Here is a 26,237-nt window from a genome sequence, read left to right on the forward strand (position 1 = left end):
TGTGAACTGGAAAAAAAAAAAAAAAATTTCACAAGAAAAATAAGTGCAATTTGATCAATATTATGCTTGAATTTATGATTTCTACACGTGCATTACAGATCAGATCTACCAAGACACAAAACAGGCAGAATATTGTTAAAACTGCACTTACTTTTTTTAGACATTCCAGGTTGTTTATATTTGTTCAGGTCATTGACATTTTATTGTTAAAAGTTATCAGAATTTAATGTTCTTTGCAATAAATCAAAGAGAAAAAAATGGTGTTGCCATTATTTAGAGGCATAATATCATTGTCATTATTTTTCTCACATCAAACCAAGAAGAAAATTTGGAGTCATTATTTCTAGGTTATTATGAAGTTATTTTTGAGTTTGATGCCCTTGACTGTTAATATCTTCAGGGTAATTCTATTCTTTTCTAAAAGCAGACGGTTGTGGGCGTTTGTGCACTTACCAACAGGAACACCTTACTGTCCGGTTTGACTTTATGCTTCTCCATGTATTTGATTAAGCTACTGTTTGCGTACCTGTAAGATAAGAAAACACGACTCATTCAAAGGAACAGCTGCTGTGACTCATTCAGTTCAGTTTTGTTGAAGCCTATCAGTTTCTAATTGTGTTCAGGTCATGATAACATCTACTCACGTTGTCCTCCTGAAGTCTTTTTGCAGGGTGGGGTATTCTGGCATCTTCCTAATGTCCTCCCAGTCTTTATCTGATGAAAACAACGTACACGGCTAAGTGTTTTTTCTGCGTCTTTTCTTTGTCTTTGTATTTTCATACTGAGCGGCAGTGTGTACAGACCTGCGGGGAAACCCATGACGCTGAATATCCTGTCCAGCTGGTCATGATGGAACGGGTTACTGGTCTTGATGTCTTCCTGGCGACAGTGAAAGATGGGCTCCGACGTTAGCAGCTCTGCGAAGATGCAGCCGATCGCCCAGATATCTGATGGGACAAACACCACATATTTTGATTGATATCTTTATTTCAATCACGTAAATGACAATTAAAAACAGAAACGCAAATAAATGTGAATCAAGAGAATGACAACAAACGAAACGGTAACTTGAAACTACAACGTCTTAGGCCTCAAAATGTACATGAGCAAAAAGGAGTAGGAAGGAGTATAAACTGATCTAATCTAGGGATGGAACGATTACCAATATAACGATAAACCGCGGTAAAATTGCAGACGGTTAGTGTTACCGTTTAAATTCTAATTATCATGATAACCGTGTTTGATTACTGCACTATGTGAAGATCTGCTTTTATGTCAAATATTTGAGTATAGTTTCAATTTATTACAATTTTAATTTTCTATACCTAATATTTTGAACCAATATTCACTTTTAAAGTCTTTGAAAAGGTTCGTTAAGCATTTTTTTTGTTATTTATGCAATAAATTATATACATTTTTTAAATTGGATTTTAAATGTTTTTGTGTTTTTTGTCCTTTTGTGTTGATATAGTAGGTTAAAGTGAAACAAATAACAGGCAGTTGATATAGATGTAGTTGTGCTGAAAAAAAAAGATCCCAAACATGGGTATAGTAAACAGTTGTTTATATAGTATATAAAGGCAAAATCAAAAGGACTGAAAAACTTATTTTATTTGGTTTTTTTTGTTGTTGTTGTGTTTTGTTTTTTCAAAATACAACTTAGTTAAATTCTTTCAGTGTGTGTATTAGTACTTTTTGAACATTTTGAACACAATTTCAACAATACCATGATAATAATGATAACTGTGATACTTTTGATCACAATAACTGTGATCTGAAATTTTCATATCGTTACATCCCTAATCTAATCCTACCCCTTCAAACCTTTAGATGCTTACTGAAAACAACGCTGTCCCAAATTTATCAGCAATTTTGAAACATGTACATACACAACATGTACATATGGACATCACTAAGTCTGAGGGTTCCATAGGTGCATCAGCTGAAGAGCCTTTTCTTCAAGGAATTAAGAAGTAGAGCTGCAGCTATCGATTATTTTTTGTAATCGATTAGTTCATCAATTATTTTCTTAGATTTGATTCAAATAAACTAGGGGGGTCAAACTCATTTTAGTTCAGGGGCCACATGCAGCCCAGTGTGGTCTGAAGTGGGCCGGACCAGTAAAATAATACCAATGAAAAAAGTTCAATTACATTTTGAGAATGTTTACATCTACAAACTATCTTTTAAAACAGGGCTGTCAAACTCCTTTTGGTTCAGTTCCATATTTAGCCCAATTTGATCTCCAGTGGGCCAGACCAGTCAAATAATGACTTAATAACCTATAAATAGTGACAAATCAAAGTTTTCTTTTTTTAGAAGAAAAAAACCTCCAATTAAATTATGAAAATATTTACATTTTACAAAAAAAATGTGAAAAACCTGAAAAAAACAGAAATTTCATATGAAAAATTAGTGCAATTTTAACAATATTCTGCCTCAACTTACTATTTATACATGTACATTACACACAATGTTCCATAAACATTTGGTAACAGGCAGAATATTGTTAAAATTTTGGAGTTTGGAACTAAAATTTGAACAGTTTCTACAATATTCCATCTCTTATTATTATTGACACAACTCCAGATCACAATGGATCCATAAATGCACCAAACATTTAGTAACAGGCAGAATATTGTTCAAATTGCACATTTCAGGTTGTTCATCTTTGTTTTTATTTATGTATTTATTTGCATTTTATTGTGAAAGAATAGTTTTGTAAATGTAAATATTTTCACAGTGTAATCTTATTTTTTATTTTTTCCACATAATTTTTCTCAAAGAAAATTTGTCGTCGTCATTATTTATGGGTTATTGTGTTGTTATTTTTATTGGAGATCACATTGGTCTGGATGTGGAACCTGAACCAAAATGATTTGGACAACCTGGACTGCAGGGCCGGAATGGAACTTTTGGCGGGCCAGATTTGGCCCCCGGGCCGCATGTTTGACACCCGTGCTTTAAAACATGTGAATAACGAGGTTTTTAAAACGAACATCCCACAAAACTTCCCAGTGGCAGTACTGGGAATAATACCCAAAGGTCTGGACAGAAAGGCAGATGAATACTTTTTGAATATCTAATTCACCGCTGCCTTAAAGTGTAGAACCATCAGTTGGATGAAACCAGAACCTCCCTCATATAAGCTAACACATGGATTCAAAAAGTTTGGGATATTTACCAAATGGAGCAGATCCCATTCTTACTCAGGCTTCAGAAAACCATCTTTACTAAAAGATGGGAACCTAGGCCACCTTTGTTGCTGCAATAATAATTATTGGTGACGCAAAACTCCATGTTGTTAATCAAGGTGTTGTCATTCTGCCTCTAAGTTTTATATCCACAGCCTTATTTTTGGAAGAGGACATTGTTTGTTTGCTGCGATTGTTATTGTTTCCTTTGATTTCCATCCAGTGTTACCTGCGGGGGGTTGTGGGAATACACTCGCTGTTGTGAAGGGGAAAAGAAACTAACTGAACTGGACTTGAATGTACACATTATACTGTACTGAAAAAAAAAAGAAAATCTAATAAAAACGTTGAAAAAAAAGTTTAAAAAAACAAAACAAAACATGTCAATAACATGAACCATCTGAATTTTTTTTTTTTTTTTTGATCAAGATCTTTTTATTTTAGTTTTCTCAATATAATCCAAGTGCAGTGCTGAATGGTCCTTAAAGAAATCTGAAGTAAACATGGGTGTAAATTAAATGCAGCTAGCACCATAGAAAAACAAAAAACAAAATAAAATAAAATAAAACAAAAAAAGCAAAACAGAGCAAACAACAAACTGTGCATAAAATAATCCCTCCTCAGTTATTGCCAGTGCACTAGAAATAATAAAGGATCCCTATCACGACAGAAACCTGCGTTAGGAGTAAGTACGAAGTAGGCAGCAAAGTCAAACTGCAGTAAAAGTCCAACGTTTACAGGGTCTGGGATGCTTTTAGGAAGGGACCCCACACTTTCTGGAACTTCCCATTTGATTGCTGAAGTGAGTATGTAATTTTCTCCAGCCTTAAGCGGGGGGGGGGGGGGGGGCATCCCTCCATCTAAACAGGATTGCTTGTTGAGGCAGAAGGACAACAAAAGCTCAAGTGTGTTGTTTTTCTGTAGGTATCCTAACTTCACCTTCCATGACACCAAACAGAGCAGTCAAGGGGTTTGGTTGGAACTTGATGTTTAACAGCTGAGAAAGTGTCTGAAAGATTTCAGTCCAATATTTGTTAAGGCTTGAACAGGACCAGTACATGTGGATGAGAGAAGCTTCTGCATGAACAACCTGAAATTTGAAGGAAAATACGTGTCATTTTACCAGTATTATGCATCAGCTGATCCTTTCAGAGTGGCTCTGTCCACAGTCCTGTGGGACCGCTGTCTCATGTGTCTGTTACCACAGAGCCCATCAGCGCCTTCGTTCCATCATGTGCAGACTGGTCACCTGTCACCTGCCCCCCCCACTGACACAGAACTGTGGTAATAAGCCTCACACATGCCATGTGCCTGTTAGGTTACAGGAAAAGGACAGGGCACCAGCTACAGGAAACTGGTTTGGACCGATTCACACTTTCAGTTTCATCATGTGGTTTTTAATGAATACAGATCAGTCACTGGGACAACGTTCAGAGAAGCAGAATTTTATTATTTTTGAATTTTAGTGTTAGACACACACACACACACACACACAAATGTTTGATTGTTGAAACTATTGCACAGTTGCACCTTCTGTACTGTTTATTATAAACGCTCAGAATTTAGGGGTGGATTTAATTTCAAAATTCAGAGTGTGGGCACTACCAGGAAAAGTTTGAGCATATGTGTGTGTGTGGTGTTAAAGTCTGGAATAGACTGAGGGAGGAGCACAAGGAATGTTCAAACAGAAGACAATTCCAAAACTCTTATAAGAACATGTTTTTCACTAGATATAGTGAAGAGGGTTATTAACTGTCACCATATGTTCACTGTTGTTTACGTATATATTTCCTTTCTTGAGTTAGTTATTATTTGTTTATTTATTCACCAGCACAACTAAGAAAGGCACTGGTAAAAGATTATATGTGTATTTGTATGTTGTGTATATGTATAAATGTATGTATGTGTATACGGATGAATGAGTGTGTGTGTGTGTGTGTTAATTGATATATAAATATAGAGGAGTAATATAAAAGGAAGAGGGACATATATTATTAATAATATTATAGGGCAAGGGGGTGGGATTAAATAAGTTGCACTTCTTCCCACCCCTTTTCGGGTAAATGTAAATGGAATTATTGTGCTGTTCCTCTGTCAAAGAATGTTATGATTCTTGATATTTGTATTATTATGTATGTTTTGCTCGTGCATATATGCTAAATTTCATTGCTTGTTTGGAATAAATCACTAAATCACAAAACACAATGTTAGCAGTGGCAGCTGAAATGCTGTCATTTGTGGAACCGCCGCAATTTGGTTTAAAAGTTTGGAAAAAAACTTAAGTCACTGTCATGGTCCTGATTTTCTAATGTTACATTTTACCCCAAAGTATGTGACCACTGACCCGGAGTATGGGGTCAAATGTACCCAGAGGTTGCACTAGACAGTTTTATTGTCTGTCATTTTGAAGGACAGGGTTGTAAAAATTCTGTCATAACACATCATTACACTGGGTTATAAAAAAATGTTTTTTGCAAGTTGTCTAGGTTTTTTCAACTGAATTCGGACCATTTTGCACCGCTAAATCCAAAAATGACATCTGTTTTTCTCAATCAGGTCAGGGTTTTTTGCTAATTTGAGTTTGAAAAATTTGATCTTCTCACAAAATTGATTATATTTTTGTGACTTTATCAGTTGATTTTTTATATAGTTCTCACCCAAAAAAGGTTTTAAGAGAAAAAAAATCATTTTCTAACAGGATTCCTGTTAGGTACAATGGTGTATTCACCGCAGATGTAGCAGAATACGTCAGGCTTATTTTTGCAAGATCTTCTAGTCGAAGCCATTTCATTCACCTGTAATATTAAAAAAACCACTAATCATAAATTGGCAAAAGTAAAATCTTCAGAACTCGTTTATTGCAAGAAATATGAAAGAATTTTGTATCATATGATGTGAAAATGCCCATAAATGTAAGCAGAAATGTTAAAAAGCCAATATGTAGCATAGTTCAGAAAGTTGACCTGATTGAGCAAAATTAATGTGATTTTTGGATTCAGCACCAAAATTATCCTACATCAGCTCAAAAAACTTAAACAATAACTTTGTTGTTGACCAGTGTTATCCATCATTTCAAATGTATTTTTTTGATGATGAGACATATTTAGTATTTAATGTTCAAAAACATCTCAATGACTCATGACTATGATATCATGACTCGTGTAAATATACACGCCACTTTTAATGTGTGTCATCTGTACGCATTATAAGCTTCTGCATGTACGTTCACACACTGAGGGCTGGGGTTGTGTGAACCGGAGATCTTGGCATAAGTGGACACGCCATCAAATGATGCTGAATAACACATAAAAGGTAGCTCTACATACAGACCAATATTACCTCAAGGAAAATAATAGAATAATAACCTATAAATAATGACTCCAAATTTTCTTCTTGTTTGATGTGAAAAACATAATATTACATTATGCCTATAAATAATGACAACTCCACATTTTTCTTTTTGTTTTACTGCAAAAAATAATATAAAATAATGAAAATATTTACATGAACAAACTGTCCTTTAACAATAAAATGTGCATATCTTGAACAAATATGAACAACCTGAAACGTCTAAAGAAAAATAAGTGCAGTTTTACAATTTTCTGCCTGATACTAAATGTTTTGTGCCTTTGTAGATGTGATCCATAATGTACATGTAGAAATGATAAGTTGAAGCAGAATATTGTTAAAATTACACAACAAAATCACAAAACAAAATTTCCTTTTTTTAGGTTATTCACATCTTTTTCGTTTGGAAGGTTTGTAAATATTTTCATGATTTAATGTTTTTTTGTTTTTTTTTGCACTAAAACAAAGAGAAAAATTCATAGTTGTGATTATTTATAGGTTATTATGTTATTATTTTAGTGATCTGGTCCACTGGAGATCAAACTGGGGTGAATGTGGTCCATGAAAGAAAATGAGTTTGACACCCCTGCTCTACATGGACTTTTTTTCTTTTCGTATTTTTCATATATTCCTATTTTAACTTAACTTACTATTTATATATTTCTATTGTTATACTTTAAAGGAGTGATATTTAGCTTAACATAGAACAAGTGTATCCATCCACTGTCATTTATTACAGGAGTGATATTTGTCTTTTTAAAATGGAATTCTTCCTTTTCCCACATTTCCCTGTGGTCTCCATAAACTGTAAATGCTCTGCTTGGCTCTGAATTCTTCATTCATTCAACTCCACAGGTCCATCTTCAACCCTATTTCTGAGTAATGACACCACAAAGGTGGTTTGGAGCGCTGGCCCTTTAAATGCACAGGAGACACTTCAGGCCCCGCCCCCTCCAGGTTGTTGGCTGTGCTGTTCTTTCCCGTTCAACCAACAACTGAACGTTTTAGGTAATGGGCTCCAAGTTTGGACATATTTTCAGTATGGACTACAACCGCTGATGACGACAAACTATTATGGAGAAATACTGGAGAAAGGTTGGTCTGAAGTCTGGAGCTGATATGAGCAAATGTGGAGACGGAACTAGTTATAAAACATTACAAATTAAGCAGGAATTCAAACAGGTTGTAGAAATCCACTGGATTTTTGCCCAAATTAATCTAAAGCTAGTTTTGCAGCAGCTGGAGGGTTCCGATTCCAACTGTATGAACTATTAGGGTCCAAATACACAAAGAAATGAACCACAGACTAATACAAGTGGGTTCAGATAAATATGAGCCCTTTAAACTCAACTGTACATATAACAACTGAAAGGGTTCTATCTGCACTCTTCTGTTTACTTCATTTTGACTGATTATTATTTATGTTTTATTGATGATGTTTTAATTGTGTGTTTTTAACTTGTCTCTCTTGCCGTGTATGAAGTGCGCTATACAAATAAATTTGCCTCGCCTATTCCTTTTTCCAGAAAAGTTTCAAGAAAGTTAAAAGTTAACAGTTAAACCATACCATCTATGTCTCTGACGGTTTTCTGCAAAATATTGTTCAACCCTTGTGCATTGTCTGGGAACCCTCAAGCCAGAAATGTACATACACCAAAAACTGTTACATCAATATTTTTTTCTGCATTAACCCATAAAGACCCACATAAAGTGTCACTTCCCAAATGATTTTTTTCTCTATATTTACCCTTTCCAAAGTCATTTATTGTCATTTATTATAAAATTATCTTCTGTCTTGCATTTTTCCAGTGAAAATCAGGTATTTTCCTATATTTAATTTACTGAATATGTGGATGGTCATTAAAGCTCAGATTAAAGTTGAGGTTTATTATCTTAAAAACAGAGAAAACAAACAAAAAAAAAAGCCATTTTCAATAAATATATCATTAACTGAACATAAACCCAGTGTGTCCATCCACTGTCATTGATCCAACTCCATGGGTTTTACTGGTGAATCAATGTTGTAGAAGATGTCGGTGTTTCCATGGTAACTACAGAGCCTCTGAACGTCCAAATGGGTCATATCTGATGACCATGAAAAGATGAAGAACTGTATTTTACACCAATTATTTACACACATTGATAGAATTATAGTTTAAATATTACATCTATTGAGTTAAACATTTTTAATCAGAAAATGCTTTTGGTCCATTTTTGGTCTTCTTGGGTTAAAAAAGGAAAAGGGTTTGTGATAAATTTCCAGTCAAACAGCCAATCAATAACAGTGGGTTTAGATAAATATGAGCCCTGTAAGTCTATTTGGTTTGTATTTATACTTCTATCTGCCGTGACAGGGATTGCTGTCAAACTAAATTCCATTGTATAATCATGTGTAATGGCACTAAAGAATTCTCTCTCTCTCTCTCTCTATCTTTTTCAACTTTGGAATCCTATTGATTTTTCCTCAAAACCAGCTGATATGTGAGGCCGCCTGACCACTGCCTTACAGCGTGGAACCACAGACCTCTGCAGAGAACAGATCCAGGCCTTCCTTCTGCTGTTCTCCTGAGTTTGGCCTGTGTGTCCACATTCATAAACAGAAGTATGAACTTTACCCATTCAGCGCTGCCATGTAAGTTAACCCCTAAAGCAGGGCAGTCAAACTCATTTTAGTTCAGTTCCACATTCAGCCTAATATGATCTGAAGTGGGCCGGACCAGTGAAATAATATAAATAATAAGATAAGAACTTTTGTGCAAAAAAAGTAAATTCCGTCATGAAAATGTTAACACCAACAAATTGTACTTGAACATAACATGAACAAATATGAACAACCTGAAAATTCTTTAGTAAGATAAGTGCAGTGTTCACAATATTATGCTTTCGTTTATCAGTTATACATGTGAATCACAACGTACAGATCACAGTGGATTTACAAATACACAAAACATTTAATAACAGGCAGAATATTATTAAAATTCCACATACTTCTCTTAAGACATTTCAGATATTCACATTTTTTGTAAAAGGCTAATCTGTAAATGTGAACATTTTTGAGTAATTGTACTTTTTTTTTTTTACACTAAAACAAAAAGACAAACTTCATCATTTATAGTTTATTATGGTAGTATTTTACTGGTCTGATCCACTTCAGACTGAAATTACCTGAAATGATTGAAACATCCTTGACTGAAAATATCTTCAGAGTAATTTTTGCATTTCACAAATTTATCCCAGGGACCGGATTGAACCCTTTGGCGGGATGGATTTGGCCCCCGGGCCGCATGTTTGACACCTGTGCCTTAAAGATCCAAACATTATAGACATTATAGCCTACTCCTCCCTTTTAGCACGGCGACTCATTCTTTTAAATTAGAAGAATGACAAACCCCCCTCCTTTGGCAGATGGATATGTGATGTCATGTTTTTCCTTAAAATTTGAAAGCTTACATACACATTGAACGGATCAATGGGGAAGTTTAATGTGGTATGGCATCCTTTTATTTCTTATGCAGAACAGCTGATAATGCACCTTGACTCTGGATAATATGTGCTGTGAATAAAGTGACTGGGTAATTACAAAGTGGAACCCTTTAATATTTATAATTTTTTTTTTTTTTTGTGATGTCTTATACCTCAGCTACATGTGTCAGTGTCTTACTTTTCATATGTTTGAAAGACAGAATGAAAAATACTTTTCACCCATGTTTAACCCTTTCATGCATATTGGTCACTCCAGTGGACAGTTCTTCTCCAGCTGTTCTCTTGTATATTCATGGGTTTTGTTGTTTTAGTTCCATATCAGCCCACACAGTGGACACTTATGCACCATCCCATAATACACTGACATTTATACAATTACTGTAACTTTGCTGTTCTTGATAAACCTGATCTGCACTAGCATGTTTGAGTGGAAATCAATTGCTAATAAAAATTGGGAATATGATAAAATGTGAGAAAACTTCAGATTAGCTGCATTAAGAATGTTTTTATTTTATAGTTTTCATACAGTATGTCACTTTCTGATATTGCATTCTTTGTTTCAAAAATTAAACACACAGTGTCCAGCAGAGTGAACGTTTTTGGAACTCCATGAAAAATTACAGAGGTAGATTTGTTGTTTGTTAACCAAAAAAAAAAAAAAAAAAAAAAATTCATTTCAGTCAAAGAAAAAAAGTGTTCAAATGCAATTTTTTGGATCGTAAATATATATTTTTTGCATTCAAACACTTTTTTTTTAATTGAATTTTTTTTTTTAGTTAAAGCAATAAAGAAACAAATCTACCTTCATAAAAAACAGGTTTATTAAAAAAAAATTCAACTGCATTGTTTTTTCATGCCTGAAGAGGAATAAAGACACTCAGGAATAAAATCCCGGCTAAGGTTCTCATAATTCATGCATGAAAGGGTTAATATAGAAATCCACCCTGTATGTATATATCGTGTTCTGTTAAATGGATGAATAAATGACTTCTTGTACTCACCGATAGCTTTGGTGTAGTGCCGGGCCCCCAGCAGCAGCTCGGGGGCCCTGTACCAGAACGTCACCACCACAGGGTCAAGGTCTGCCAGTGGCTTGAGGGGAGAGTTGAAGAGTCTGGCGAAACCCATGTCAGCTACAGGAGGTGGAGAGATAGAGAACACAGATGAGCTCAGCAAACAGCGGCGTTATCTAGACGGCGATACGAGCGCAACGCAGACCAAGGCCGCTGTGGACGACTGCGATAGCATCTAAGGCCTGGACCGCTAATCTGAACGGAAGAAGTCTGGGGTTTGTGGACGGAATTATTTAACACAGCAACAACAGCTGAAAACTAAACACAAACAACCACTAAAGCTGAGTACTGATGCATTATGGGTTATTTGTGTGTTTCCCCCACCATCCGCAAGCGCTGATCCAGGGCCGGTTCTAGAATAGAATAGAATAGAATGTCTTTATTGTCACTGGTACAACGAAATTAAAAAGTGCAATCGTCCTAGGTGCCATAAAAAAAGTATAAATAATGTATATGTCGAGGCCCAAAACGGAATCTGGCCCAATTCAGAATCGGGCTGGCCCAGAATGGAATTCTATTCTAGGCCGGCCTAGAATGGAATCCTGCTCCTATTATGTTATTTTTATACCATGTTTAATGCAAATGATCTAAATTATTACAAAAATCAATACATGGAATTTGCAAATATGTGAAAAAAAATGAAACAAACAACATTTTAATTGTAAACTATAATACACTTTATTTACAAATAAAACCTAGTGGTACTCCCCACCAAGGTTATAATAGTTTGGGATTTTTAATTATAGTTTAGTTTTAATTAGTTTTGACTTTTTTTTTCTCTTATTCAGTTAGTTTTAATTAGTTTTTAGAGCAGGTTTGTTAGTTTTTATTAGTTATCGTTTTTTTCTGAATGCTTAGTTTTAGTTTAGTTTAGTTTTAGTATTAGTTTTAGTTATTTCATATATTTTATCTTCCTCATCATCCTATTCAAAGAAATTAGTGAGGCGCGGATATGGGTTACCCTGGACACTTTATTTGGGGGTCGGTTTAGGGCGGCTCATGGACTGAGCAGAGACACAATGTACCGTACAATGTATAAATTCCCTACAGCAGGTTGAGGTGGGGTGCAATCCATACACAATGTCACTTACATGAAACAATGCGAAGATGTGCAAAGCATGAGAGGAGATGCACAAAGCAGCCAGCAGTTAAAGCAGATAGAAACATATATAAACCAGCTAACCAGCAGTTAAAGCAGATAGAAACATATATAAACCAGCTAACCAGCAGTTAAAGCAGATAGAAACATATATAAACCAGCTAACCAGCAGTTAAAGCAGATAGAAACATATATAAACCAGCTAACCAGCAGTTAAAGCAGATAGAAACATATATAAACCAGCTAACCAGCAGTTAAAGCAGATAGAAACATATATAAACCAGCTAACCAGCAGTTAAAGCAGACAGAAACATATATAAACCACTTATAAACATATATAACCCAGTTCCTCATCAGTAAACCACACCTTAGCAGATATCTCATCTCTTAATCATCTCCAGTTCCATTATTAGCCAACTTTGCTTCAGTTCAGTTCAGCTAGCTGTAGCTGTAACATCAAACGTTTTTTAACATTCTAACAGGTTCCATACCTCTGTAATTGGATTAGTTTTCATCCTCCTCTTTTCTCCTCTTCTAAACTGTGCAGTTCAGGGCTTGGAAGGCCTTTTCATGGTGATAAACTCTCCAGTTTTAACCTGGATGCTAGTTCAACACTGACTCTGTCCTTTAGCTCTGCTCTGTCTCTGTCACTCACGCGCACACACACGGTACGCCAAAAAAAAAAAAAAAAAAAACCCGACCCATGTATCACTACAGTAAACCCCAGACAGGACTGTGCTGCTGTGTCCCAGCTTCAGTCTGTATGTTCCAGGTAGAGTGGGGACCAGAAGACCACTGGAAACCACAAATGACCACACATGACAGACTGTGAAGTGTCGTATGGTGTCACCAGCTCAAACTGCTGAAGTGAAATAAATTAATTTCATATCAATCCGACATTGACAAAGACGAAAACGAAGGGAATTGTATCCATAATTTGTATACGTTTTAGTTAGTTTTGTAAGCTCACAATACAGTTTCAGTTAGTTATCGTTTTTTTCTTTTAATTAGAGTTTTTATTTATTTCAGTTAACGAAAATGTTTTTTCAATTTTAGTTTTCGTCATTTCGTTCATTTTCGTTAACGATAATAACCTTGCTCCCCACCAATATATGGTATAGTGAAATCGACTGAAATTGACAATAGTTACTCAAGGTATGTAAGACTGAAAATGTAAAATTATGACAAATTATGGAATTATGGATCATTTGCATTAAACATGGTATAAAAATAACATTATAGCAGCAGGATTCCATTCTAGGCCGGCCTAGAATAGAATTCCATTCTGGGCCGGCCCGATTCTGAATCGGGCCAGATTCCGTTTTGGGCCTCGACATATATAAAAGAGTATAAAAACTAAAATATAAAAAGAAAACCCTGACGGCATAAATATCTAAAAAGCAGCATAAAAAAAAAGAGTGTTACTAGAAGTATAAAAGACACATAAAACATCATATACTCTGGACAACATTCAGCATTCCACACAATTAATGTCCAGCAGTGTTCAGTGCAATTCTGGCCCTGGGATCCAAACTGTTTTTCAGACGGTTTGTGCTGGCCTTTAGTGTCCAGAAACGTCTGCCAGAGGGTCAGAGTTCAAAAAGTGGAAAGCCAGGGTGCGTTGCATCCCTGATAATATTCCGCGCCCTCCTGAGACAGTGTGAACTGTAGAGGACCTCCAGGGAAGGAAGGGGGCAGCCGGTGGTCTTCTACTTGGTCATATTAGGGTGGGCTGGTTGAAATAACAGGTGGGTAACTGGGTTTGTATGTACTGATGAGAGCCAAGCTGAACAGTGTCCTGAAGGCTGACAGTTTGAACTGCAGGCCTGACTAGGGCTGTAGCCGTACACTAATCACACGATACACGATATTCAGCTCATGATTCCATATATATCACGATATTCAGCCAACGATATGATTCGAGGGGATTCGATACACTTATATAATTTTCTGAAAGATTTTAAATGGACAGAGTGACTTTGGTGACATCTTGTGAGTGTTCCATGGACTTGGATTGAATTAACTGAACTGAAAACTGAAAGCATCGATCAGTTACACAATATATGGCTCTGACTGGACAGACAGTCTACAGCTTGCAAATACTGGACAAAATGAATCAAAGATCTGATTGGAAAATTTGTTGGATTTATTGAAACAGTTCAAACTGTGGCTTCCAAGCCTTTGAAAAGTCAGAACCTATAACCCCCTTATTAAACTTTTTATAAACGTATACAAATCAGACGTCCCAAGAGGGATTATATCACAGCTTTATAAGAATATTTTCAATCTTAATAACCAGTCCACCAAATACATGAAAGAAAAATGGGAAAAGGAAGGAGGATTTGTAATAACAGACGTAGAATGGGAGCAGACATGCACATCTTGCTTTCCTTCTTTTTAAACCCTCATTGCTCTCACACATCTGCTTCTAAGTATGAAGGCGCTGGATTTATATTCGTCGCCGTTCTCCTGACTGTCTTAGCTCTGACTGCGTAAACAGGAAGAGAAAGACGTCGGCGTCTGTGTAAAGACAGTATCTAGACAGGTAAGTAGCTAGAAATGCTCTACAGCGACACTAGTGGCTGGCTGACCTAATCGCTCTTCCTGCAAAGTGAACGGGGGAAATGAGCAGAGTGCCAGACGGAACACAGAGGATTTGAACGGGGCTGAATGTATCGATACTCACGGCTGTAAAATCAATACTTTCTGGGGAAACAAAATGTCGATATATATCGCAGAATTGATAAAATCGCTCAGCCTTAGTCCTGAAGGCACTGAAAAGAAGTGGTTTGGGGGTTTATTTAAGAATAAGAATCACTTTATTGATCCCTAACGAGAAATTCAATTGTTGGGCAGCTCATCTGTGTTCATTTACTCTTTAATATAAAATACAAATAGGACCAATGGTCCTGTAGCTTACCGGCTAAATTCAAAGCTTTGGGAAATGTATCCAGATGCCATTTATTCTCACCCAGTTCTGTGTATTTATTCTATTACAGAAATAGCCCATGTTTTGGTCATATTCCAATCAGATCTGTAAAAAATTCAAATTCCAACTTGATATCATTGATACTGATTTATTGGATCAGTCTATTTCCTATCTCTTATAATGGAAAAAATTTTCAAAGTAACACCAAACCCAGAATCACATCCAGATGGAAATAATTTCAATCCCTTGTGCTGACATCATCATACAGAAGCTGTATACCAAGTTTGAAGTCAATCAGAACTGGAGTTTCGGAGAAAAAGACAATTGAAATGTTTTCCCCATAAGAGCCCATCTTAAATTTTCCATCAGTTCCCAGATCCAGAAGAAGATCCTGATCAGCATGTGGACATTATGTTTTGGTCATCTCCCCATCAGGGCTGGACTGGAGACATCTACACTGGATATCATTTATATTTTCTGAGTTATTGCATCCATCCACTTCCTATCACTTATAATGGGGACATTTTTCAAAGTCGCACCAAATCCAGAATCAGATCCGGATCCAAATAATTTCACTAACTTTTGTTGACATCATCATAAAGAAGCTGTATACCAAGTTTGAAGTCAATCGGAATTGTAGTTTCAGAGAAGAAGACAATAGAAATTTTTGTGACGGACGACAGACGCCCACAGATGACAACAGCTTACAGCCTGTGGCCGGTGAGCGAAACATGATTTTAAAAGTCCTTCATGCATATTTCTTTTCATTGGATGAGCTTGAAAAAAAAAAGAATACTAAATACTAATACAAAAAAATATTCTCACTGTGGTCAGAATTCATACACAAATCAGGCAGTCTACTTTTGCTCAAACTCAGATTAATAAGTGGCACAACAGAACAACCGCACAAACAACTGAAACTGGGCCAAAAGGTTTGGCCCTGGGCCGCATGTTTGACACTTGTACATTAATGTGTAAATTATGAAAAAAAAAGGATCTAGATTTTTTCTTTTCTTTCTTTCTTTTTAGGTTGATTTTCTTCTCAAAATTAGGCAAAGGTTGAAATGCAATTTGTTTTTTTTTTTGTTTTTTTTGGGGGGGTTTTCTTAAAATATGGTTTTATTAAGAAGATATTTAACCTCCTGAGACCCAGGAAAGTACAAGTTTTGACTTTTTTTAATTAAAAAATTGCCTATATTGGAAACATCATGATGCAACAGTTTTTTCAGATGCATTTTGCGGACAGTTTTTCTTTTTTTTTGTATAAAGTTGTGAAACTTTTTATAGTGAAACAGTAAACCCACAGCTGTGTCTGAGGAGGTTTACTTTATCAGAGCACAAATCAGTCATAATTCTACAACTAAGACAATCCTTTTTTCCATTGTATTGCTGAGGGTCTATACAGACTGCCCCCATGTGGTTTGGAGAATACTGCCTTTGGAACCCTTTGGAAAGTATGTTAAACTAAGTGTCCACAAATGTGGACCTCATACATGAAAGGGTTAATATGTAAAAGAGTAAACGTATGCAAGAGAGTTAGGAAACGCAGTGAAGTAAAAGTGAAAGTAAACTGAATAAAAAATACTCAGTAATGAGAACACATAAGTATACTTTATGTTGGGCCAAAAGACTATTATGACCAAATGGGTTGGAGAAGAACCTCCTTCATTACATCTGTGGAAGTCTTTGATGTCAGACTATAATTCTTTGGAAAGACTAAGATTTTATACTAACGATCAGAAGGACGTCTTTACAGCAAAGTTTGGAAAAGTGTTGGAATATCTGGGAACTCAGACTGCAACTACCTGAAATAGATTTAATACAGACTTTGAGGTCATCGCTGTAGACATATTTTGGATGTGCTTTACATTTCATACAACCTGTATGCACTGCGCCGGACCGTATAATTTTGAAAATGTTCAATTAAAACAATGTTCAAAAAAATACTCAGTAAAATACAAATTCTCCCCAAACATTTTTGACGACAATTGTGCAGTATTATTCCTTTGTTATTATACAACACTGGTGTTTTTATACTCACTTTTGGTCTCTAACACACTGTTATTCCTCTCTCCTACATCATTCATTACAATTACATGTATATTTACAATTATGCAAATTAGGGGATGACGTCATTTAGCAACTTCTAGTGACTTCTGATAAACTTTTCTTACTGTCGAGTTGGAAATACTGAGTCCTGGAGAACTCACATTGATGGGTACATTTCTGAATCCACTACGTACTGGATCATTTGGAAGGAGTCCATGGTCCCTCCCTGTGAAAACTGGGGCCGTTTGTCAGGATGAAAATGACCCCCAGCATCGCCCCAGACACACAACTGCCTTTCTGAAGGAGGGGTCTGGTATGTCGCCTCATCTGAACCTAATACAGCGTCTCTAATGCACAAGATTCAAACGTACAAAGGATGAACTAACTCTCTAACCTTAACCCTATGAGTCTGGACCAGGGCACAGGGTGGGGGTGGGGGGGGGGGTTAAGCTCAAACCAAAAGCTGTGTTCACTGTGTTCCTCAGATCATAATCAGTTCATGGTGTTCTTTCAGTTATTCGCAGTTATGACTAAAAACATGTTTTTTGAGGTCACAGTTAGACCACGAAAAAGAACTGAATTCATCCTTGAGTCTGAGTGAACATCTAAACCAAAATTAAAGAACTGCCCTCCATGTGTTCCACATACAGTATGTCACAACCAAATGTGTCATATTATACAGTGTATCAAAAAAAAAAAAAAACTATACATTTTGAAAACTTACCCCCAGTTCCTTATTTGATCATTTTTGGAACTGTCTTTTCTGGACGTCGGTCGGTAGGGGACTGGTGGATATTTGTCCACATTTACAGACCCAGGTTTTCATGCATGAGTGAGCAAGGGCAAACTGCGCAATCCAAGTTAAAACTGGTTTGTGTGTCCAAATTCTCCTGGCTGGAAGCAAAAAAGTTATTGCGAGAAATTGGCTCAAACCCCATCTACCCGCTATAGATGAATGGAAACTTACATGATGGAACGGCTGTCATATTCCCTTAGAGTCCAGAAAGAGAAATTTTACAAAATCTGGAGTAAATGGACTGAGTATATCAAACCTATAAGACCAGACTTCTCTTAAATTATTGGAAAAGGGTCAGGAAACAGTGTCTTACTGATCTAGATTTTTTTTTTTTCTCTCTTTTGCCTATGACCTTTAACCTGAACCTTTTTTATTTCATTATACTGCTACACAGGAATTTTGTCTTTGAAAAACCTTCCAATGTGAAAGCTTCCATTGTTGTTGAAAATAGTTCTTACCAATGTTTACCCAAAGGTCTAAAAACATCTGAAAGAGCTACATGGAGAAATACTCAGATGATCTGTGACTGTTCATATGTAAATGTTATGGTATAAATATACATATATATAGGTGTATGAGGAAGAATGTAACAGATTGTGGCATTGTCATTTGTAAGTGCTCTTTATAAATAAAAAAAAAAAAAAAAAAAAAAAAAACTGGTTTGCGCGAACCCTAACCCTACCCGTAGAGTTAACCCTAACCCTCACTCGTCCTGTCCTCAGTGACATTTTCAGGCCTAAACAAGTTGAATTAACTTTGAAAAGCAGGACCAGCTGCCATGGTTAAAGAAATGGAACTGACATGGTGGCCAAAGTGTTAATGCTGTAACCTGGCCTTTCTGTGGAAAACAAGATGGATGCCTATTGTCCCCTCCCATTGGCCCCTCCCATGACCTTTGATTGGATTTAAATCCCACCGCTACTTTGTGCAAACCAGTTTTAACTTGGCTTGTGCAATTGTCCCTTGCTCACTCATGCATGAAAACCTGGGTCTGTAAATGTGGACAAACATCCACCAGTCCCCTACCGACCGACGTCCAGAAAAAACAATTCCAAAAATTATCAAATGTGGAACTGGGGGTGATTTTTCAAAATGTATAGTTTTTTTTGATACACCCTGTATAATTGTTTATGTTAAAACAATGCATCTAAACCCATGACATGCTTTACACCGGGGCTCTCAAACTCATTTTCTATCAGGTTCCACATTCAGCCTGATTTGATCTGCAGTGGGCCGGACCAGTAAAAGAATAACAGAATAACCTATAAAGAATGACAACTCCAAATATTTGTCTTTGTTTTAGTGCAAAAAAAGCCCATTAAATTATGAAAATACTTACTTTTATAAACTATCCACATAAAAAAGATGTGAATAACCTGAAAAAACAAAAATTTCTTAAGAAAAATCAGTGCAATTTTAACAATATTCTGCCTCAACTTCTCATTTGTCCATGTGCATTATGGACCAGACCTACAAAGACACTAAACACTGAGGAACAGGCAGAAAACAGTTCAAACTGGGCTGAATTTTCTTTAGACATTTCAGGTTGTTCATATTTGTTCAGGTTATTCACATTTTATTGTTACAGGATAGTTTGTAAATGGAAATATTTTCATAATTTAATGTTATTTTTTGCACTAAAACAGACAAAAATTTGAAGCTGTTAATTCAAGATTTTTTGCTTAATTCAAGATTTTTTTTGCTAAATTTAAGTTTTTTTTGCTTAATTCAAGATTTTTTTTGGCTTAATTCAAGATATTTTTTACTTAATTGAAGATTTTTTTTTTTTTGCTTAATTCAACATTTTTTCCCTAATTCAAGCTAATTTTTTTTTTTTTGCTTAATTCAATTCAAGACTGTGGAATTTTGACACTTTGCAAATTCATCCCACGAGCCGGACTGGAACCTTTGGCGGGCCGCACTTGGACCCCGGGCCACATGTTTGAGACCCCTGATCTAAATGAATGGATATTTTAAATGTTATTCAGAAACAGGCCCAAAAACATGCAAAGCAGGTCGGTCTAGGATTGACACTATGACATGACCTGCAAACACAGTCTTCTCACTTCCTAAGTGGCACCACTCTGTCCTTCTTCATACATTCTTCATTTCTGGAAGGCATGTATCATATGTTTCATCTGCTGTCGCTGCATCTACACAAATCTACAGATCATGTGTCTCCTCCATGACAGGATTTACTTACATAATCCCATCCTTGCATTGGATTTGTTTTAATACATTTCCATACGTTACCCTTTTCTGTTACATTTTTCATGTACAACCATACAAATGAGCTCTTTTTAAAAACACAAGCTCTAAAATGTCCAGATTTAATGGAGTTTAAAGCAGCAGAACTAAGATTTAATGCAAGACATAACTTACTTCCAAATAAAACACTGGAATTGTTCTCAGACAGAGAACATAAGAGGGAAACTGAATATGAAAATGCACTGTGTCAGAACAGCGTGAAAAAGGATGTGTTATATATGCATTTATATATCATTTTCTTTGTCTTAGTTCCTAGAACTGTGGTTGGCAACATGTACAAGTTTGTTATTATCATTTTTATTATCCATTTACTTATTTATTTACTTTATTTATATTACACCTTTTTTTTTTTGCATGTGTGTGTTTCATGGACACGTCCACAATCATTTATACACATAGATAAATGTGAGTGCATATAAGTTAATATAAATATGTTTGTTTGCATATATAATCTTTAATACTATTCATGTTATTGTTCCATGACGACCATGAAAAGCATTGATCTTCACAAATCACTCTTCTGGTATGTTCCGCACTGTAAAGTCTGTGTTTATATGACATTATTCATGCAACAAAGATTCACAAATTACTTTTTTTTCCTTTCAGTGAGCAATATTGACACCCTTTTTTTTCTTAAAAAAAAAAAAAAAAAGACAACCGTGTACTTTGTTCCAATGATGTTCTGTGAAATATATGATGAGACTGTTCTGAATAAAAATTTGAATAATAAAAAAAAAGGATGTGTGTTTCAATGACATGGGTTAAATTATTATTAAAGTATCAATTTAAATTAATAAATAACATGCAATTATTAAATAAATACAAGGATGAGGAAAAGCAGTTTAATCCAGACGGTAATGTCAGTGTTTAAAGTAAGGAATCGGTTCCGTTCTTTAATTAAACATTGAATTTATACTTTTGTTTTCATTCAGTTATAGGTTGTATATGTGAAAAATTGGTTAGTTCATGTGTATGTTTGCATGTTTAAAGTGATCTAAAATGGTATTTTTGTTTATTATTTAGATGTTTTATGGTTATTTAAGATTTTTTGTTAAGTTTTATTTCTAGTACTTGGCTAAAAATGAGAAATGAAAGAATTGTTGGATTTTTTTTCTTTCATTTTTTTTTGCAAATGATGAGTAAGTGGTGGCAGATGTTGTGTTAAGAGGTTGATTTCACAATTCTGTTTGGAATTTTACTGTAAATGCACAAGTATTTTGTTACACAGGCAGAAAAAATAAGATTGTTCTTTCTGCTCCTTTTCATTCAGGATGTGGTAGTTTTGCTGATGTGTAGAAACAGATTTTCTTTTATCTTACGAACGAAATAAATAAATAAAGTAGACTAAAAGTAAACAACATGAAGGTACACATGAAAACTAGTGACCGGAAACACAGCGAAAAAAAAAACAAAACATAAAACATAAAAAAACTGTATTATTCCGGCAGCAGGGGTGCCGAAAAAATACTGTTAAATAACAGAAAATAACCATCTCATAAAAATACGGTAATTTTCCATAATTAAAATACAGTTTTTTGCCCTAACTTTACATGAGATTTTGCATATTTTTTGACTTTTTAATGTTTAATAAAGAATATTTACATGTATTAAAACAATCAAATTACCCATAAATATACATACACATAATTTTCAATGAGACTCAGTTGTCCAATCCACTGATAAAAACTGTATTTGGACAGTTTATCAGTGCTTATACATGTTATACATTCACAAAAACACATTTATTCAACATTTTTGTTGTGAAACCTCCTGTAATTACACAAGATATTTGTCAATTAACAAACAAGTCTGGTTCAACTGACAGAACAAATACTTCTGTTACGGTTAATTGTCAGTAATTTTATCTCGTTTTATTTATTTATTTATTTATTTTACAGTATTAAACTTTAAATTAACAGTTTAATCTCATAAATAGAAAAGAAATATTTGTGAAATTATGATACATTTGCAAATGTATTTTAACGTTATTTTTCTGTGAAAAAAGAAAAAAATTATTTTAAAAAATTTAAATTTTATGGTTATTCTCAGTTACAGTTTTTTCATGTTATTTTCCATTTGACATGTAAAATCACAGTCTATTTTTGTCATTTCATTGATATTTTCCTGTATCTTAAAAATAAAGGAAAAATCTGTAAAATAAACAGTGAAAATTCTGTTAAATTACAGATTTTTTTCCAGTGTAGATTCCAGATTTGTCCGTGTTGAACTCAGTTGTAGATGCAGTGGTCGTACAGTACACTGCTCCAGTCACCAGCTCCAGTTGTAAAGGCTGTGGTTCCACTGGAACAGTCAGTCTGTGTTATTACTGGGAGCACAGGGTTTAAAAATAGAGCCCAGTGTTGGTGCATTAACCTTCAGCCGTCCCTGGACCAGCTGGATTATGTAACACCATCAGCGGTCCCGGCCCGCCTCTCATAGATAAGGTTAAACAGCCGCTCCACGCTCACGTACGACAAGTCAACAGCCTCATTGATCTGCGGCCACAACTGAGCAGGACTTACCGATTTTAACCCTTCCTCGTTCGGGCCCCTCCCCCATCACCAGGATATTGGCTGGTTTCTGTAAAAGACAGAGATGCAAATATTAGCAGGCTGAGGGGTGTCCATGCAAACAGACCCAACCAGCTGATCTGAGGCCAGTACGGCTGTGTGGACGGAGCTGGTGGAGTCAAACAGGACGATGGAGTCCAAGATCAGGACAATACTGGACAATTCCACTCAGATACCACATGTTTAATAGACTGGGTGGACACACTGATTCCACCCAAATGCACCACACAGGAAATCCTCTGTGTCTGTGGCCTTCAGACTGTTTAATTCCACCTTAAAACCACATGGATTAGAATTGTACACAACTATATTTTTGCACACTTGTTTATCTGCATTTATTTTAATTTAACGTTCTTGATTGTTATTATCTTCAGTGTGATTTTTGCATTTCACAAATTCATCCAGTGGGCCAGAACAGACCCCTTGGCGGGCCAGTTTTGGCCCCTGGACCACATGTTTGACACCCCTGGCCTAGATACACTGGAAAAAATCTAAATCTTACCAAGTGTATTTTTCTGACTTCTAGTCCAAATACCTCATCACACTTAAAATAAGACAGAATCACTTAAAGAGTAACTTTTATAGTTTTCACATATTATATCAGTAAATACAGGTTTCTTTGCTTCAAAAATTAAAACACATGTTGTCCAGCTGAGTGGACATTTATGGAACTCCATAAAAAATAGGTTCATAAAATAATTTTCTTTTATTTCTTTTACTTTTTTTATTAGTGATAGTTAACAAGACATTGTGGACAGAAAAACAACAACACATAAACAAAGGGAAAATCAAACATATAAACAAATAAAAAACAGCAACGATACTCTTAAGATAATTTTCAATTGCATTATTTTTTTCATGCTTAAAGAGAAATAAAAACACTCAGGAAAAAACAATACTTGATTAAGGTTCTCATAATTCATGCATGAAAGGGTTAATTATTATATTTGATCATATTTAATAATAATACATCACACTTATATAGCGCTTTTTTGGACACTCAAAGACAATTAGTGTATTACATGTACAAATTACTGTTCTAATTGTGTTCAATAGAATGTATAGTTGGCATATATATACATTTAGAGCTATATACATATATGTGTATATTTAGAGCTTTCTATATATTTTTTGCATGTAGCAACTGTAACACACGATAATTATATCTATGTAATGGAGTTTCGGGGATATGATGGTTTTACCCCGAATGTCTCCAGATCTCCTTGGTGTTTTGTCGATAACTAGAATAGATCTGGTTGGATTTCTTCTTCTTGATAAACCACCTGAGTGGAAGAACCCTCTGGATTTCAGCTTCTATGAGTATTATAAGTCATCCAAATGGGGGCGCTTTAGTTGAAAATCAGTTTTTTGGACATGAATCAATCAACAATAGGCCGAGTGAGATCAAATGTGGTTCATACTGATGGTCTTCCAGAAGTCCATGTTCTGTCTACCATGCAGAGTTCATAAGGGGTCATTTTCATTCACTAGGTGGAGTTTTGGGGGAAAAACTGGTTCTGTGACCATTATTCTGACACTATCAGGTCCACGGAGCTCAAACTGAGTTCATATCGATTGTCTGACAGTTGTTTTTCTTTATGCCACTACCTAAAGTTGACATGATGTCATATTTTAACCCTTTCATGCATGAATTATAAGCACTTTAATCAAGATGTTTTTCCTGAGGGTTTTTATTCTCCTTTAGGCATGAAAAACAACAATGCAATTTATTTTTTTATGAACCTATTTTTCTTGAAGTTACAAAACTGTCCACTCCGCTGGACATCATGCGTTTAATTTTAGAAGCAAAGAAACATATATTTACTGATATACTGTGTGAAAACTATGAAATAAAAACATTTGTAATGCTGCTAGGCTGATGTTTTCTCACATTTTAACATACTCATACTAGTTATTACTCACTTCAAGGACATAATATGCAAAAAAACAACAACTTTTTGTTTAAAAAAACCTGTTAATTAAAGTCTAATAACAATTAACATTTTTTTACACTCAAACATGTAACTGCAGATCAGGTTTATCAAGAACAGCAAAGTTACATTAATGGTCTGAATGTCAGTGTTTGGGATGATGCATAAGTGTCCACTGTGGTGGCTGATATGGAACTAAAACAGCAAAATTCATGAATATACAAGAGAACAGCTTTGAACAGCTGTCCACTGTAGTGACCACTGTGCATGAAAGGGTTAACACCAGGTGGTGTGTTTTCCAAATGGTTAGGAGATGTTTGATAATGTTCTGAAAATATCAAATGAACAGTTATGGGTATTTCTATACAATATCACATTTCATATTGAATCGATCCACAGTCTGCTTTCTGAATAACAAGCTAGTTGGTATCTTTTGTACATTGTGTTGTTTATTTGCTTTATTTTATAGCAGAGGATTGGGGGGATTTGGGGGATATATACCCTTGCCGTCGACCCCCGACAGCGTAAGCCTCGTTCCCCCTGGGATTAACAAAGTATTCAGATTCAGATTCGACAGGGAGAACGTCAAAAGACAAAGTATGTATGTACGTAGAGCAGTGTGTTAGTGTTGGCTGGTCTGTGCGCTCTCCTGTGTGTTATTGATCTGTAGGATCACATGATGATCTGAGCCAGAGTCCATTTAAACTCTAATGGAATCCTATGAATGAGGGTCCAATACCTGACTGTGTACGTCTGCTTTTGGACAGAGGAATTAACAAACACAAACAGTCCTGTGGCAGTGAAAGGTCAGTCGGTCTGTCCTGTAAATGTAGCGGAGGGCAGAGCTGTAGAGACTGAACAGGACAAAATAATAAGGACAAAGACGACAACTGAAACAAACACATCATGCGTGTCAGAAAAGAATTATTTTCACTTTACTGAAAGCAGCGTGACTCTTCCAAACTCTCTGAACGCCAAGAATAAACTAAAAATGAAAAAAAGTCAAAGTGGGAGCTATTTTTATCTTTTATCAGCCTAATATTAACCATCAGCCACTACTGGACCCAACAGCTGATAAAGACAGACTGGAAAATGTCTTATCTCTATTTAAAACATATTTAGAAAACCGTTCTGGTATCTATTATTATACTGTTGTACAATATTAAACTTTGCCTGGATGATTAAATCATTTAAAGCTTCATATTTACACTTTTAGGGTCCATGGCTGTAGAGGAACAAAACCTTATTAAAAGCTTAAAATAATTTAATATTCAAACATTTACATATATTTAATTTAGATCAATATTTCTTGCCAATTTTCATTCCTTTTTATTTAGGCTTAAGTTTTGGTCACTGTAAAACCCACTACAGTCTAATAACAAACCAAAAATACTCTAGAGGAATAGGGCTGTAAGAAAATATCTGTTCTGCAATATATCGCAATATTTCATTTCATAATACTGTATCGATATTAAAAAGTACTGTATCGATATTTTT

The 26,237-nt window shown here is 35.3% G+C and overlaps 1 protein-coding gene across 1 annotated transcript in view; it reads right to left on the reverse strand.

Moving 5' to 3' along the window:
- The window catches only part of cdk19 (cyclin dependent kinase 19), a 173,145-nt gene that overhangs the window by 30,658 nt on the left and 116,250 nt on the right, over positions 1–26,237 (reverse strand). The window contains exons 5-9 of the mRNA XM_030128980.1: positions 22,762–22,819; positions 11,027–11,158; positions 804–947; positions 645–714; positions 454–526 (exon numbers count right to left, since the gene is read on the reverse strand). Of these exons, the coding sequence (XP_029984840.1) occupies positions 454–526; positions 645–714; positions 804–947; positions 11,027–11,158; positions 22,762–22,819 (477 nt within the window). The remainder of the gene's footprint in view (positions 1–453; positions 527–644; positions 715–803; positions 948–11,026; positions 11,159–22,761; positions 22,820–26,237) is intronic.

The sequence above is a fragment of the Sphaeramia orbicularis genome, chromosome 24, assembly GCF_902148855.1.
Source record: "Sphaeramia orbicularis chromosome 24, fSphaOr1.1, whole genome shotgun sequence".
NCBI classification, from domain to species: Eukaryota; Metazoa; Chordata; class Actinopteri; order Kurtiformes; family Apogonidae; genus Sphaeramia; species Sphaeramia orbicularis.